We start from the raw sequence: 17,047 nt of genomic DNA, 5'->3' as shown, positions 1-17,047 counted from the left end.
TTCTTGGCATCTCTACCCTTGTGATGCTGTGCAAGGTAGTGGCATCCTAACTAAAAGGGGTTTCGCAAACACTTTTTTGGTGTGTCTCTTTACAGTGGGACCTCACAGAGATTCATCTGTGTCTCCTGTTACTTCTGCAAAATTGACTGCTATAAGATCCCCCTCCACAGCTTTTAGCAGTGCAAGGACCACTTTTATGCCACTGGGCACCAACACAACAGTAGAACCAACCTCAGAAACCCTACTATTGACCACCATAGCGCCTGCACCACTGACTACTCTCCCTGGGCCAAGTGAGTGTGTATCTATGTGTGATTCAAGGATGATGATCAAAACCACCAGGTCCCTGGACACCATGGCCTCCTCAGATCTCAGGAGCCAGAACTAGTCTTCGTTGGCTGAGTACTGAGTAACTTTAGCTTGCTCAGCCAAGTGAAGGTTGCAAGACAGAGGACCTGAATACCATCTAGAAGTACATTTGGTGGGCTAACCTCAGGACAGGAGAAGTGTCTATGCTGCAGGCTAGCCCTCAGCAAGGGAGGTGTCTATAATGATGTTTAAGCTAGAAGTTAAAAGGTTGCTAATGACAGTCTTTTTAAGTGAGCTTCTGCAACAGCCTTCCTGTGGGAATGTGGGGAATGAAAAGACCTATGTTCTTTCAAGACGGAATTTGATCCACTTGTGTGAAGAGTTATTTGTGGCATGGTATTATGGGGGGGGGGGGGGGGAGGTTAAATCCAGGGTGCAGGGACCTTCCAGACCAATGTTCCTCTGGTTGCCAGACCTCCCCTCAAGACTAAGTAGTAGCTGGATGTGGTGCTGGTGAGGTACTTTCCTCTCAGTAATGGCAGCCCTAAAAGCCAGGAAGGAATTGTTTAGGTGTGTTATTGTCCTAGAAACTGCCCAATCACTGATCCTCTTACTTCGATGTTCCCCATGAGGATGAGCAGTGTTGGTGAAGGGGAAGACACAAAACCCATATAGCACTGCCCCATAGGCAGAAGGTGCTGCCTTCTCACTCACTGACACTTGGCATCACAAGACATATTTGTGCTGGGGTTTATTTCGTTGTTATGAACACAATGAAATGCGCTTCTGCTTTAAGACTGCATGACTTATGGAGATCCTCTCTTCCCGTTACAGTCTGTGGCAAGTTCAAAGCAGATATTGCATTCCTGGTGGACGAGTCCTCAAGTATTGGCCAGAGCAATTTCAATAAAGTGAAAGACTTCCTCTTCTGGATCGTATCCTATTTTCCTAAGATTGGGCCTGAAGGAACACAGGCAAGAATTCATTATTCTATTTCCTGAAAGTATTTCTTTCCAGTTGTTCACCTTTTCCTCACTCTTGCAATAACAAAGTTTACTAGCTCAGGTTTTGTGTTTCATAGAGGTGACTTACTTTGCCTAAAGCCACGTCAGACTCACGTGGTCTATCAAAGACTAGAACAAGAGTCTTCCAAGTTCCAGCCTGGATCCCTACTCATTCGGGTCTATTTCCATTTCTTGGTTATTTTTCCAAAACCAGGTCATCAGGAATAAAGCAAATCCTGGACCTATTAAAATGCAGTGTTTTAGCCTGTCTAGATTATGAAGCCCAGGTATATGTCAGCATCTCCTGTTTCTGACTCCATTCCGGGCATGGCCCTGGATACCCTGCTGCGGGGCCAAGGATCTCCCTTCAGGGACCCATTTCTGCCCACATCCAGACTATTAATGGGAGGAGACCCGGGTGGGTGCCCAGATGGAGATGCAGCACATGCCAGCAGCTGCCATCTCTGGCCAAGCAGAAGATCAGGTCCCCAGGCAGTGCTGTGAAACACTTCAAGGGTAGCTGCACCTTGCAGTATTAACTGACAACCCAGCAAAGCCAATGGGAAGACTCAGTAGATAATTTAGTACAGATCATTTCTGTTTAATAATCCATTAGCCCAGCTGATATCTCAGACAGAGTTCCTTGTACTCTTTATTTGCAGGAAATCTGCAGGGTTTAGGCAGGTGGTGATGTTACCCTAGATTAATAGATTATTCTGGTGAGATGAAGATACCTCAGTTTAGGTGGCTATAGTATGAACTTCATATTTTTTTAGCCTGGCCTTTTCTTTGGCAGATTGCTGTAGCACAGTACAGCGAGGAGCCCAGGGCAGTGTTTCACTTCCACCAGCACAAGGACCGCAACAGCGTTCTGAAAGCCATCAAGGGGCTGCACTATGCTGGAGGCAACACAAAAACTGGTGTGTATGTGTGAGCCCACACATGTGCTGTAGACCTTCTGGCTCAGCAATGAGGCTGGAGTCCAGGGAATGCATTTATCTGATCATTTTGAACCCATTTGCCTGTACCTGCTGCGGGTAGAAAGTTACAGCCCAAAGTTCTTTAAAACTTGAGAACAGAGGATTGAATTTAGTTTTATTTCCAGGCATGGCCTATCCAACTAGCCTGGTTCCTTTATCTGTGTCCTACTTTTGCTGCTGGGTTTCTCTTCATTATTTTATACCCTTGCCTGCACTTGAGGGATGTTTTTACTTGTAGCCTGGAGATCAAGCCCATAAACATTTGATAAGGATAGTTGATGCTCAAGCATCCTTATTACCCACTCTATGCACATTTTAATCAGCAAATTGCAATGGTTATTGCCTTGTTACCCTAACAACAAAACAGCATGCCCTGTTCTATTTTTGTGGTATGTCAGCACGTAGAAGTCCTTTGTTTACCTCTATTCAAATAACACAGCTCTTCATTAGCTCGGCATCTCAGAAGTTCAGCTGCTTTTGACTTACATAACTAACACGTTCAAATGTAGGCAGCGCTTTCTACCTTCTCCTTCCTGCCAGGACAGCACAGTATACTTGGTTCCCTGAAGATACATAAGCAGCAATATTAAAAGAGGATAGTTAGTTTTAACTTTAACCTTTTTAAATGGCCCACCTAACTGTCTTCCAGACAGTACAAATCAAAGCCTCAAGACCAACGGCACCCATATATATATTAACTGAGGGCTTATATACCTCAGCCTGATGATGTAGCATTGATCAGGAACACAGAAAAGTGGGACTATTAAGAATATTAGAATTTGGACAGGACTGGTCAGGAAGAGAAGCAGGATGAAACCAGTCAGATTGCAAATTCTTGGGTAACCTTGCCTCTCAGACTTCTTTTTTATGGATATTGTGTCAATGGATACATGTCCCCCCTCACAGGATTCTTTCCGCCTTGTTTTGGGGCTTCTTAACCCTTTCAGTTTGAGGAGTTTTTTCTGAAACTTTCATGATCTTTCTAAAGATATTTCAAAATGGGAATTCACTATTTTTTTTCCTAAAATGCTGGGGAAATGCTTCAAATCCCTTGAACACATTTCCTTTTTTCCCCTCCTTTCCAAAACTATCTGCTGAATTCAGCCTGAACCATTTCAATCAATCTGATTCATTGCTGTCTCCCCTCAAAAGGTATTGCCCTGCTGTAGGAGCTACTATCCCCTTATGGGGTGACACTGAATGTCCTATTTTGTCCAGCTGTGGAGTGGGACCTACAGCCCCTCACCTGCAGACCTAATATGTAGGCAGATTTACACTGTGTCTCTCTCCATTTGCCCAGGTCGTGGTATAGCCTACATGCTAAAGGAGTTATTTCAGCCCTCCAGAGGGATGAGACCAGCTTTCCCTCATACGCTGGTACTTGTGACTGATGGGCGATCACAAGATGATGTGTTACTGCCAGCCAGAACAGCCCATGCTTTAGGTAAGAATTGTCGTATTGTATTTCCCTAAGGCCTTGGTTGTCCTTCAAATACAACCAGGAGCTGAATTTCCGGGGTATTTTGGGTGGTATGTTGAATAATTTGTGCGCTTCAAATGTATTGTTCCTTCATCTGCTCCTTCATCTTTTCTTCTTTTCATTCCAAGCTAGAGTGTCTTGGTTTTGCTAGAACTCACACATTCTGGTTTAGGGGAGTTTTCTCTTGGCTGCTGGAGTATATATTCCCATCAAAAGATATCAACAGAAAGAATATGATGAAGGATTTGGAAACTCTGATCCTGAACATTTTTCCATTAAGCAAACGATGTGTTTCAGGGATCCGCATTGTTGCTGTGGGTGTCTCCGGAGCTGACCCCGCTGAGCTGAACAGCATCTTGCTGCAGCAGAACCTCCAGAATGTTTTCTACGTCAGCACATTTGATGACTTTCCCCATATCGTCCAAGAGCTGATAGAAATCATTTGTTCTGACCCGCAGCCTTCAGGGGCCCAGCCACTGCCTGGAGAGGTGAGCTGCTTCACAGAGCTTTGAATAAAAGCCGTCTCGCTTGGCACAGGTCGTGCACAAGGGTAGTCGCCTACCCTGAGCCATATTTCAAGGCAAGAAGGGCAAAAGAGATTCAGGACATTGGGTCCAACCCTAACCTCGCTTACTTCCCAAACCCAGAGATGAAGAACAAAACCTTTGAAATCAAAGGAGTAAAACAGGGGAAGCCAGAATACAGCTTTGAAGGTGGTGTTATGCAAGGCCGCTGCAGGGTAAAGCAGTTGAACATATTGTAATTTCAATGCCTTCTTCCAGCTATGGTGCATGGATCATTGGTAAAGATATGAGCTTGTTTTCAGAGTATCTCAAACAGTAGTATTTTATAGCTGTTTCAATTGAAAGGTTGGTGATATAGATGTACAGCTATGAAATACTACCTCTTGAGACCTACTGAGGGCTGACGGTGGGGTCCGGCCGCAGAATGTGGAGGATCGCTAATCTAACCCAAATTCCCTGCTGTAGGTTGCTGGACACGAACCAGACAAGCAATTGTCATTTGGTAACACAGAGAGCAAGATGCTGGTCCCTGATCCATCTTCAGCTGAACCATACATCCGAAGAGGAGAGGAGGCTTGTGGTCCCTGGTGTTTAAAGGTGGGAATTAGTTCACTGACATCTGTATAGGGGATTATATCTCAGAGCAGCGTCTTGATCATCTCCCACACTGCTCTGGCCAGGTCAGTTCTTGCACTACACTGCATTCAGTGTAGTCGTATCACCTTCAAGGCCTTTGACTTTGGAGGCTGTGTTCATATTTGGGGAGATCATCCTAGGACCTGCCACTTCTGCGTGGGACATGCAGCAGCCTCCTGTAGTCCTGCCTAGTGAGCCAAGAGAGCACAGTTATTCCATGGATCCTGCATCACATCTGCTAGCCTCGCGCAGATGTCCTACAGCATTTCAGATAGCTCTAAATTCCAACATGTGAGCCACGGAGCAGAGCCCTGAGCTTCCTTACTGTAGAAATAAAACCTTGGGAGACAGTTCTACCCACCTACGAAGCGGAAAGCCAGAGGAAATGAAGAACAGTGGTGGCCACATACCCTTAACTCACCAGAGGGGGTGGAGATCCATTTTTGCCAATTCTAAGGGAAGGTCAGTCTTTTCAAGTAGTTTCCTGGAGTTGTCACAGAAAAGATACCCTGGTGATTAGAGTCACCTTTGGGAGGTTATGTGCATAGCCATAATTCCTTGTTCTGTCAGCAACTTCCTGAGTGGCCCTGGATAAATCGCTCAGGTGTGCTAGCTTCATCTGAGGAAATGAGTGTCTCCACATTAGTCAGCCACAGTAGTGGGCAGTTAGTCGGTGTGGTCAACAAAGTGTAGGTCGTGATTCCGTGCATAAGTAGGTGCCCACACTAGCAGATGATTAGTCAGATGGGGATGTTTATGCTGGTGGCCATCTAAAATGAGGTGAGATTAACGTTATCCCATTGTCCATGGATGGTTGAATTAGGGTCTTTATTTCACCTCTGCCAAACTCCTTTCCACAGTTTCTCCCATGGGAGAGAAAAATTACACTGAAATTACCTTTGAGCCTTGGCAAACATATAATCAAGAGTGTTTACAGCATCTCTGAGCCAAAAAGGAGATCCTGAACTGTAGGTGTAACCTGGGCCAAGATTTCACAGCACTTCAGTACGTCCCCTGACTGCATTTCCTCCTCACGCTGCTCTGTGTTCTCTAGCCTGTTCTCCCAATTTCAGTGCAAGCTGGAGACATGTAAGTAATGCATAACCTCAGAAGGATGTTAAAGGGTCTGAGGATATGGGCAGGTCTCCTGCAGGGTCAGCCTTATCCCTTGCTTCTCTAACGTGGGCCAAGGAGTGTGCTAGTATTTGTTTTACAATCACTCTAGGTTGGGTTTATTTGCCATCCTATGGTGGGTAATAATTCCCTGAGCATTTGTTCCATTTTCTTTTTCCTTTCAAGAGCTTAAGGGGCTCACCGGCTCGTGGAGGTTATGACCCATACAGCTTTACTACAAAGGGAGAGAAAGGAGAAAGGGTGAGTCCGTTCCCCTCAGCCATCCACCTGGTTGATTAATGTACAACTAAATAATTAGTAGCAAGACAGAGATCTATCCAAGAATCTCAGAGTTTACAAAACTTGTCTGAGTTTGAAAATTTGATACTTCTATTTTTCCTCCAGAGATGACTCAGCCTAAAACAAAATGAAACAGGTTTTATCTTTCACATGAGAGGGAAACTTGCTCTGTATACTAGTAATTAAGGATTCCCTGTAGCAACGCACAAAGCTAATGTTGCCTGAAGCTGTTTGGGTTTGCAGATCTGGAGCCGTAACGCACGTACTCTTGCTTTCCATATGCTTAGGGCCTACCTGGGAAGGACGGTATTCCTGGGCTGCCAGGCAGACCGGGGCGGACAGGTCCTCCTGGTCCCCCGGGGTTCAGGGTACGTATTTGCTTTAACAAACACTGTAAAAGTGCCACTCAACAGAGGAGTGAACATAACTCTGAAATATCTCTCTCTCGCTCCTGGTTTGTAGGGTCTCCCTGGTGTCCAAGGTGATATTGTAAGTATTTTGAATGCAGCAAAGATCGCCCACACAGTGGGTCCCAAAATCTTTGCTTTTCAAGCCTTTGAAAGGCCAGTTAGGCTGAGGAGGACAGGTGCCCCGGGTGACCCGTGCTGCCTTTCTGAAGTGCTGTTGCCATCACTGAATAACTCCCAGCTAAGATGAGGAAGAGTCTGTTGGCTCTTTTTCCAAGATCTGCCTCTCCTGCCAGCCAGGACTCTCACTACTAGCTGTGAACTTCACTCAGTACCAGAAGTGTCACTCGGGTTTCCTTCTGTTCAGAAACCTGGTGCATAATGCAGCACAACAGTGGCATATTTCTAGCCAAGTAACAATCCCTAAACTAGAGCGGCCCAGAAAAAAACAAGAACTACAAACTGCCTGCATTTATATGTCAGTCTTACTACACTCTGTTATACATTTAATCACCAGTAGCATCATCTGCTCACAGACATGCCATACACTAATTATGCTTCTGACATGTTCACACAACTATTCATACCGTTGCTTGGAAAACACTCATCTAGCTAGACCAGCCAAACCTGATGTGCCCTTGTTTTCACTAGAAGTACTGCCATTTGCTCCATACTGTCGATTTTACTGGAGATAGCACAGCTTTACGCACTAGATCAGCAGTCAGCTACACAAATGTCCCTCCCCTGCTTTCACCAGCACTCTGTTAACAGACCTCTGTGTTTGATGAGGTAAATCACCCTCCTGGCTCTGAGGACTCTGTTGAGAAGGGGCTGGTACCGAGGTGTCCCAGATGATTTGAGGTCCCCTAGGATTTCCAATACAACCATTTACAGCTGATAAAGTATGGGACTTACAGGATGCCCCTGAAGTGAGACCTGGAGGCCAGGCAGGTATCACAGAGCATCACAAATGGCACAAGCCACCTGTGCATGTATAAATGAAGTGAGCCCAAAATCTCCATCACCTATAATGGGGTGTATACTCAGGGCTCATGTGGAGACACAACATTTGAGCGTCATAATCTTCAAATGAACCACATCCTTTTGGCTCAATTTGTTTGCTTAAAAAGAGTCCTGACATGTTGTCTGAGATGCCCAGCTATCCTGCTGGTTATAGATCTCGTGTAAATCCTGTGTCGTATCTAACAGCCCTGTGCCTTGGGTACCTGAGGATATATTAGGCATCCCTAGACATCTCTTGCCTGCACCCTAGGCATCACTAGAGAGGGACATATAACACACTGGCCCCAAGGGTGACGCAGGCGTGATTCACACCAATGTTGGGACCAAAACCTGTTGCTCTCTTCTAGAAACCTATTTTCATGATTGCTTAATGGCAAATGAATTTTCTTTCAGAGGTAGGTCTGTAATTTGAACATCCCACAAGGATGGTCTTGCAGATGCTTTGTTGTTTAATGCCGTATGATTTATTTTTAATTTCAGGGATCTCCTGGCTATCCAGGACCAGTGGGGCCAAAAGGAGACAGAGTGAGTTTCCTTTCTGGGTTTTACTGGGAAAAAGCCATTGTAGTGCTCTCGCCTCTTGTTTTCAAGCGTTTGCACAGTAACTACTTCTGAACATGAACTTCTGAGCTACATGTTACTAGCTCTGTACTGCCAGCAGCCCTAGAGAAGTCTTTCTTCAGTTTTACTATGAGGCATCTAAAGTCTTCATGGAGAAAACTGGCCAATACTTACCACAGGCCCCTGGCACAATTCAGTTGATTATTTGCACAAGGAGGTAGCACTCTGTTGGGTCATTCTGCATTTTAAGAGCCGCTGCTATGAACAAGCCTGTTTGCACGCATTTAGGACAGAGAAAGGTAAGGCTTTGTAATCTGTTGTGGGTTCTTCCCAGGAGCAGTTGTCCTGTCCTTCCCCCATGCCCCCGTTGTATATGGCCATGAGGTTTCTGGTACCTCTACAACAGACACGCAACAAGCAGGTGGTTTGGTTTTGCGGCACAGGGAGGCTCTTACAGGCTGTTTGCTCTTAACGTGCTCTGATCTTGCAGCTGCGCCCAAGACATGAAACTGCCTGTTAGTGCCTGGACCTCCCAACACAGCTGAGCATGTGTTCTCCTGCCTTCTCATGCAGGGCGAACCAGGCTATGTCCTGGGAGGAGTGGAGGTGATTCCCAGGCGGAACGGGCAACCTGGCCCTCCTGTGAGTATTGTACCGCAGGTGCTTCGGCCCCTTGGCCTGCTCCGCTTCTGCAGGGCTGGCAGAGCAGCGAAGGGACTGGGAGAGAGCATGACCCCCTCTCTTCTGTTTTTTGTTGTTACAGGGACAGAAAGGGCAGCCAGGGGTTCCTGGCGTAACAGGACCACCAGGTTTACCAGGGCCACAGGGGCCACCGGGGATGTCCATCAAGGTGAGTGAGGTTATTTGCAGCATGGTTTTCCACTGTTAAGCCACCTAGAATGGGGCGTCTCACACGGCCCACAGTCCCTGGACGCTCTAGTCATTTGAGGGCCCTGGAAATATATGTTTCTTCCCTCTGTTATGCAATAAATTTCCAGGCCTTCAGGATCTCTGGCAATTGATCCTGCAGTGCTGAAGCCCATAGGATTCTCCCATTGAATCACGCAGGCACAAAAGGAGGCACCCTGCAAATGGCTTTTCCTATTGTGAGGGCGCCACTGTTCAACCACAACTCAAAATGACAGCCTGAAAACAGCAGAAATTGATGATGGAGCTTGAAAAGGTTACGGTGAGGCTTGTCTGATGTAGGGCCAGATTGTAGTGGTTACTAAAACTTTTCCAGCTCCAGGTCCCTACAGAGATTGTTCAGCACCTAGAGTGAAACATCCAGGACCGCATGCGCTGTGCACAGCAAAACCTGCATTTGAAATTTTCACCAAGCGTCTTCCTCCCCTGGCAGGGAGAGATCATCTCAGCAGAGATCAAGGGTCCTGAACTCCCCTCATCTGCCCTAAGTTTGGATATCAGATTTCATGGGCTGAGGTGTCTGGAGCACAAGAGAGAGCAGACACCTCTTCCAAAGCTCTGCTTACCCTAGGGCGTAGGGGATTTTGGTCTCTGGGCTTAGTCAGCCTGCAGGAGCTTTTGCTGGAACTACATTTAGAGAGAAACCCCCTCCCTGCCACTGTCGTTTGGTTGGAAGTGACAAAGAGGGAAAAGCCCAAAGACTGCAGCATCGTGCTTGGGTGCAGGAATGCTTGGCAGCTTCTCTAATGAAAGGGGCATGCTGCCGCTGTGTATCTTCAAGGGGGAAAGCGGGGAAAGGCTTTATGAAGGATCTGCTTGTCCCTGCTCCCGGGTTCTGTGGTAATGCTTCATGTCCTTTGCGTTTCAGGGCGAACCAGGGGATTCAGGTATCAGGGTAAGTACCTGAGGCTGGCTTTCACTTTCCAATGTGGTGACAAGCTTTGTTTTTTATTCCTAAGCTGCCCAACAGACTCTGGTTTCAATGCTTGCCAGGGCCCCATCAAGACCATTCTGCTGGGACACACGGTAAGACTGTCCTTTGCTTCATGCAGGGTCCTCGCGGGAGGAATGGCCTCAAGGGTGACAAAGGAGGCGTGGGAGAGCCGGTGAGTTATCTGCTGATGGCCAGTCACTAAGGGAGAGCCACAGGCCGCTGCCAGGGATGGGAAAGTGCCGTTGACCTTGGCACGCCAGCTTCCGAGCTGTCTATTGACAGCTTTCATCAGCCGCCTCTTTGGGATGCTTCACTCTGCTGACAATCCCTTCCTGCTAGGGCTGGCAGATTAAGCAGAGACAATTAAGCATTTCTCGCTTTATCAGCTTCATCCTACTGACCTGTCATTCAGGAGTTATCAAAGGGAAATGTTAGAAACCCAAGAAAGATGCACATTAACAGTCATTTGTTCTGCAAAGAACAAGCACATGCTCTTTCTAAGAGCACAGAGTAAAACTGTGAGAAGTGCATCCATCGCCACACTCACAACTACAATAAACCCTCTGGTGTAGTCAGTTGTGTTGGTAGATGATAGCAAGTGTTGCCTGAGGAAGGCTGCCCCAGAGAGCCATGCCTTAGCCTGGCCTTTTTATAAAATATGTCTTCCTAACATGCTCATTTTCCTTGAGCTCAGTTAGATGACTTCCCCTCAAGCCCCCATTGCCCCCATCACCTGTGAGGCAGCTGAGTACAGCCCTGCTCCTTCCCACAGCCCTTGCCCTCATCTCAGGAGGGGCAAGGAAGAACTGGGACAGGTCCAGAGGAGGGCAAGAAGGTGGATTGAAAGCATGAGACATCAAAAGGACCAAGCTGGTGGCCAAGACAAACAAAAGGAGGTGGTTCTCTGCAGAAGAAGTTCCACAAGGATACTTTAAGAAGTTTGCGTTCAAGGGGAGATGAGCGAAGAAAAGAAATCCATTGATGGCTGCTAAGGATAAAGAAACTGCATCGGGTTCAGGAAGTCCCTGAATTACAAATAGTTCAAGTCTGCCAGGTTGCTCAGGGATTATATGCATATCCTGTTCTCGCATCTTTCCCAAGGTGCCTGTTATGGTCCACCATCAGAGATGGGTGCTTTTTTGTTTGCCATACAGCAGAGCTATATGCGATAGACCAGCCATTTCCTTATTTCAGATTTCAGTTTCAAAATCAGCAGCCTACCCTATTAGAGCAACATAGCCTTGAAGAGTCACTGGAGAAGGCATCCACTGCCAAACTAACGTGGGTACCCAGCCCCTATGCTTCCGTCTAACAAGCAAACACATCTTTATTTTCCCTTCCCAAATAAAGCCAGTGATCCATAGTCTCTCTGTGGGGGAAAAGACAACTTGGGTATACATGATGATCTCTGTAAATCCTCATTTGCAAAGGAACGGATAAGATGGGCCCATCAGGGTATGCAATTCTCTGCTTGTGTTTCTGAACACTTAAAAATAAGCCGTCTTGATCATTAACAAACAGTTTGGAAGGAAAACATGTCAGGATGTCTCTTCCTTTGCAGGGGAAACCCGGCTTGCCAGGCCCGGTAGGGCTAGATGGTGGTCCTGGACTGCCTGGACCAAGGGGACAAAAGGTCATTCTGCATAGCAGATGCTTGCAGGATCCATCAGCCCAAGGGGGAATCTGAAAATAGCTGAGATGAAGTATCAGCAGGATAGTTTGAGTGCAGATAAAATGGAGACATGTAGGGATTTCCCCCACTCCTCTATGCTCCCTGCTCATGCAGATGTTTTCTCCCAAACACAGCTAAAGCCCTGCATGTTGCCTGTCCTCTGGATGGAGGTGCTTTGCTGATTCCCCCACCCTGCTTCAAATGGTGGCTGAAAACACGCACAACCCCTTTTTCTACTGCTCTCTCTTCCAAGTTGTTATTTACACCTTGCCTGAAGGTTACTGGCTAAGCATATGTCTTAGCGAAATGGCCACAGAGCAGATTTCTCCCTTGCAGCTTTGCAGGATGGTTAAGAGCAGAGCTGTAGCACAGGTTGTAGGGTAGGACGTTCCCTGCTCTACAATTTTTGTGCCTTCCTCCCGGCATGTCGTCTGCTTTCCTGAGTGCAATGCTTACCTTGCAGGGGTTGCCAGGAGCTGGCATTCCTGGCACTGCTGGCTTGAAGGGAGAAGAAGGAGAACAGGTAGGTTGGCAATTTTTTCAGTGAATTTTGCAGAAAAAGTCCCCTGAGAGGTCTCAGTATCTCTACATAGTCTGCTCTGATATCCTTTCTCTAGGTTTTCCTTGGAGGGCATGTCCTGTAGTTGCAAAAGGGAAGGAACAGAGGAGGGAAGACATTGGGTCTTAAAGTCTGAGTTTTTGCTGTTCCTTCTGTTTTTCAGGGAGTAATGGGTCCTCCAGGAGTACCAGGAGCAAAGGTGGGTACTGAAAGATATTCAGCCGTATTGAACCTGGGTCTCTGTGCCTAGTACTCAGGTGCCAAGGAAAGCATCTAGCCCTAGCCATCATCATAAGCTGCAGGAACATTGCCCCCTTACTCAAAAGCAGTGAAAGGAAATAATTTTACATGTCAGCAGTCATTGACCTGTGGAACTCATTGCTGTAGGATGTTGCAGAGACCCGGAATGGTAGAAAGATGCAGTATTTTAATAAATTAATAAATGACATGTTTGTGGCCAGTGAGAACCTGCAGAGCTGCAGCAGTTCAGGTAGATGTATTTTAGGAGGAATGTGGAACCTCATGCACCGGGGCTTGGTCCCAGCTCTGATGCTATTAGGGATGAGGAGGGAAGAAGATGCGAGGAGCAGATTATTTCATGTCTGCTGCCTTTCAGGGACGGTCCTCTGAACGATCTGGGCTTCATTCCCACCTAATTAAATGCCTGAGTCAGGTGTGTCAGTGTGTCAGGCTACCTTTCTCAGTGGAGAAAGACAAGCCCTGTGAGAGATGATTCAGCCCATCCTAAGGTTTATGTTGTCTTCTGGAAGCGCTCATCTTTTGTAAGGTTTTTTTTTGGTTTGGTTTGTTTTTTTTGCTGTGTGGAGGGGGCTTAACCTGACCTTGTTTAATAGCATGGAGTCAGTGAGGAAGAATGATTTTGGGGTCCAGTGCTGTCAGAGGCAACAGACTGGACTAAAGTAGCTCCAGTCCAAATCTGGCACCCCTGCTGTGAACCCAGAGAAGAGGAAGCATGGCAAGGGCTGGTCAAGAAGGGACACAGGGCAAGCATGGAGGATTTTCTTCAGACTGTTACTATCTTCCAGCTCTCACTATTCACAGAGTAGTCAGAGTTCAACACCAGGGTTTTCCCATGTAGCAGAATACCTGGAAAGCTGCTGGTGAGTTTGGGGTGGGAGGCGGTGCAGGGGAATAAGCTGATCTTAGCATGTACACACAGCATTGCTGCAGGTGAAAGGAGACTTTCCACCTCAGCCCTGCACCCGTAGAAATGCAGAGGCCTGCACTTAATATATGTTATATATTATATACTACATATGATACATGCATAACAATATCTGTTTGTTTGTTTATTTGCTTTCCCCCTTCCCTCATTCTCTGCCATGAAGGGACCATTCTTCTGTAGTTTGTGGGGCATGCAAGCCTTCAGGTCCAAATCTCTTTGCCAGTGGAACCTTGTCTTAACTAAATCATCTTCTGTTTTCCAGGGTAACAAAGGGCAAGTTGGTGTTAAAGGGGAAAAGGTGAGAACAGCCAGCACAGGAGCACAGAGCAGGAGAGAACCCAGGCCTGGCTCTGCTCTTGAGGCACGGAGGCAGAGCAATTAAGGGCATCTGGCTGGAGAGTGAGAGGGAAGGAGTTTGAGTCCCACCGCACGTAGTTACGGAGTCCCCAGCAGCTGCACTCAGTGTAACCGCAGGGTTCAAAAAGTTACTTTTCCCAGAAGAGCTTCTGTGCATAGGGTAGACCTTTGATCGACCGTAAGTCCCTTGAACGGTCTACAACTAGCAAACGTGACAGGACAAACAAACCTTGAATGCTCTTCAGCAGACAAAACTGTGTCTGCACTGTTTTTTTTTAATTGAGCCGTACTTTGTTTGCTGATTTTATGGCTCTCCTCACAGCATGCTCCCCAGGAAAAGAGTATGGACTCTAAGTGTTGAGCGTGGACCCTAAGCCAGGCAATCCCAGCGGCTGGTTTGGATACTCTGCCTACATCAGCATTGATGGTGGAAGGCTGTCCAGGGTTTGGCAGTGTTGGATCAGTCCTTGTTACGTTGAATTTATATGCTCTAAAAGGTACGGCAGGCCTTGTGAGCACCCTGGGTGTGTGTGCTGCAGCTCCTAGCTCTGGCTAGAGTCCGGGTACTGGACTAGATGAAACACTGACTTGATCTGGTAGCTCCCATATGACTCGTGGCTGTCTCCGCATCTTCTGTTGTTTGCAAGGGGAGCGAGGAGAGGTGGGCTGAAGGGACTTCAAGGCGTTACTGCAAGTTATTTTGCAAGTGGCCTGCAGCCTTCCCCTGCAAGTAGCAAAAGGAGCCCCCAAGTCCTTGCTCTATGTAGGAGAACAGCAAGGCATTTTGCCACGTACTACTCGGCCATTGCCCGAAGGCACAAGAAAACTTGTAGGCTCAGCCCTAGGGTTCACCACTGCCAGAGGGGCTGGACTTCACTCTCATCAATGTGCTTTTACGTCCTCTCAGGCCCATCTTTAACTGCTTAGCCTGGGATGAGGGCTTGCCACTCTGTGCTTAGTCTCCTGGCAGATGGCAACCGTGCTTGAGAGACATGCTAGAGGTTCCCTCTTAGATGTGGAGATGTCTGTCTCTCACGCAAGAGCACTCATAGCAGGCCCACAGGGCTGTCTCACAGTCAGCAAAAAATAGGGCTGAAGAGCTTCCTTCCACCTTCTCTCTGGCTGGGAGTCTTTCATTGCAGCAGGGACACAGCACAGACCAAAAGTGCTAGATCTGTTTTCAGTCTGCTAGAAATTCTCTTTTGATGTCTTTCTTACAGGGGCTCCCAGGACCTCCAGGGCAGAAGGGAGACCAAGTGAGTCAAACAGTAAGAGAACAATGTGTGCCACCAGCGTGGGTGCAGGTGTCCTGACAGGGCAGAATCAGAGCCTCTGCGTGACCATCGGGTTTCGTTGCCTCTGCACTTCCCCAGCTTGTGGCATGTGTGCAGTTTCTGCAAGCGCAGCTGAGTGTGTTAATGTGGGGCTATGCAGAGAAGAAGGCAGCAAGGAGCCACATGAGCTTTCCTCCTTCACTGTGAAGCAACAAGTAGTTAGTTTGCAGGTCCCATTGATCACACTGGAAAAGGAGAATCTGCACGTTTTGTTCTCCCAGCTGGTTTCACGTGATCTCAGTCAAATAAGACAAAGGAATACTTTTACCCCAGCCGCTCGGCATCTGTTTTGCTCTTGTGCTTCTGAGTTGAATTTTCAGCTGATTTAAGGAACGGACAGGGAAGAGGGAAGAGCTGAAATTTTTTGTTGCCCCAGATTGTCCTTTTTTCCCTCTTGTCTTGCAGGGGAACCCAGGATTTCCAGGTGCTCCAGCTATGGGGGTAATTATGAGCAGATTACAGCCCTTCTGTCACCCTTCCCATACACAGAGTAGGGGACAGCAAGGCACACTTAGCTTGTGCTATAACCGTACAGCATTACAGCCAGCAGTGCTGGTAGGCCAAGGATCAAGAGAAATGCGTAGTACTGAACTGCAAGGACGTGTTCTACTGAACTAAGGGACCTTTACCCTGACCCGCCAACCAGCTATGTCTTCTGCTCCCTTGCTCTATTTCTTGTATTCCCTGCCCTGCACCACAGTTTCTCGCTGGATGCTCAAAGGAGCTTCACTGCTGTGCAGGAAACACGAGGCTAAAGCCTTCCCCCCACTGACATCCTGTGGTCCCCTGTGCTCCAGGCCTGTCCCCCTGCTTGGGATCTCATTCGTAATGGGGCTGCGCTGGTCCCTGCTGAAAAGCCACTGCTGATGAGACTTATTTGCCCCATTCTCATAGGTAAACAGGGCTCCCACAGCCCCCTCTTCTTAGCTGTCCAAATGCTAGGACAGCTTTAAAGAGAAACTTCAGAGGTGGCCACCTCTGTGCGCGCCATGTCTGCTGCAAGGGCAGTGGGAGCAGTTGGAGGCTGCATTAAGTGCTGACCCCACCACCACTAAAGATCAGCGTGTCCTGGAGGTTGCTTGAACGAGCAAGGGCGTCCCAGGTTTCTTTCCTAGGAACGGTGGCAGGCTTGTGTTGGAAACATAAGGTGGGGAGACAGCTCTGTAGTCCCTAAATCCAGCTCAGGGCTGCTCTGCAAAGTGCTAGTGCACTCGTTAAGACTCATTGCTCTCAGAAGTTCAGTCCTTGGTGTGTGATAGCTAAGGCCACAGCAGCCATCTGCCAACTGCCCCCTGCATACAAGTGGTCTTCCAGTCCCATCCCTGGAGCAAACACCTGTTGAAGTTGGTGGGATTCTTTCATAGATTTCACTGGGTTTACAGTTTTTCCTGTAGCCTTTTCTGGCATTTTATGATCCCGTGCAGGTGATAGGTTTCCTATTCCATAACAAGGTTGAGAGTATCTTGCTTTGGAACAAGGTGATGTAAATCTTCCTTTGGAAGGGAGATCATTTTCCCAAATAAGAGAGCACTTCTGTGATTTCTTTTTATCCTCAGGTTTTGGGACCTCCAGGCAAGAAAGGTGTCAGGGTAAGTCCGTTAATTAGCACTGCTTGAAACTTAGATGAAATCTTTGCAGAAGTAAGGGCTGGACAGCAATTCACCACCTGGATCATATAACCCTAATGATGGATTGAAGGGAAGACAGATTGGAAAAGCAGCAATAATCCTGCCCTGCTGGT

The 17,047-nt window shown here is 47.4% G+C and overlaps 1 protein-coding gene across 1 annotated transcript in view; it reads left to right on the top strand.

Moving 5' to 3' along the window:
- The window catches only part of LOC104146980 (collagen alpha-1(VII) chain-like), a 139,082-nt gene that overhangs the window by 43,348 nt on the left and 78,687 nt on the right, over positions 1-17,047 (top strand). The window contains exons 21-40 of the mRNA XM_068952583.1: positions 96-293; positions 1,144-1,283; positions 2,110-2,233; positions 3,594-3,737; positions 4,071-4,261; positions 4,763-4,894; positions 6,233-6,307; positions 6,634-6,714; positions 6,809-6,835; positions 8,257-8,301; positions 8,911-8,979; positions 9,101-9,187; positions 10,133-10,159; positions 10,317-10,370; positions 12,334-12,393; positions 12,593-12,628; positions 13,878-13,913; positions 15,193-15,228; positions 15,712-15,747; positions 16,863-16,895. Of these exons, the coding sequence (XP_068808684.1) occupies positions 96-293; positions 1,144-1,283; positions 2,110-2,233; positions 3,594-3,737; positions 4,071-4,261; positions 4,763-4,894; positions 6,233-6,307; positions 6,634-6,714; positions 6,809-6,835; positions 8,257-8,301; positions 8,911-8,979; positions 9,101-9,187; positions 10,133-10,159; positions 10,317-10,370; positions 12,334-12,393; positions 12,593-12,628; positions 13,878-13,913; positions 15,193-15,228; positions 15,712-15,747; positions 16,863-16,895 (1,631 nt within the window). The remainder of the gene's footprint in view (positions 1-95; positions 294-1,143; positions 1,284-2,109; positions 2,234-3,593; positions 3,738-4,070; positions 4,262-4,762; positions 4,895-6,232; positions 6,308-6,633; positions 6,715-6,808; positions 6,836-8,256; positions 8,302-8,910; positions 8,980-9,100; positions 9,188-10,132; positions 10,160-10,316; positions 10,371-12,333; positions 12,394-12,592; positions 12,629-13,877; positions 13,914-15,192; positions 15,229-15,711; positions 15,748-16,862; positions 16,896-17,047) is intronic.

Source organism: Struthio camelus, chromosome 1 (genome assembly GCF_040807025.1).
Source record: "Struthio camelus isolate bStrCam1 chromosome 1, bStrCam1.hap1, whole genome shotgun sequence".
Classification (NCBI taxonomy): Eukaryota; Metazoa; Chordata; class Aves; order Struthioniformes; family Struthionidae; genus Struthio; species Struthio camelus.
Note: the sequence above shows the minus strand (reverse complement) of the source record. Positions and strands in the feature narration are given on the sequence as shown.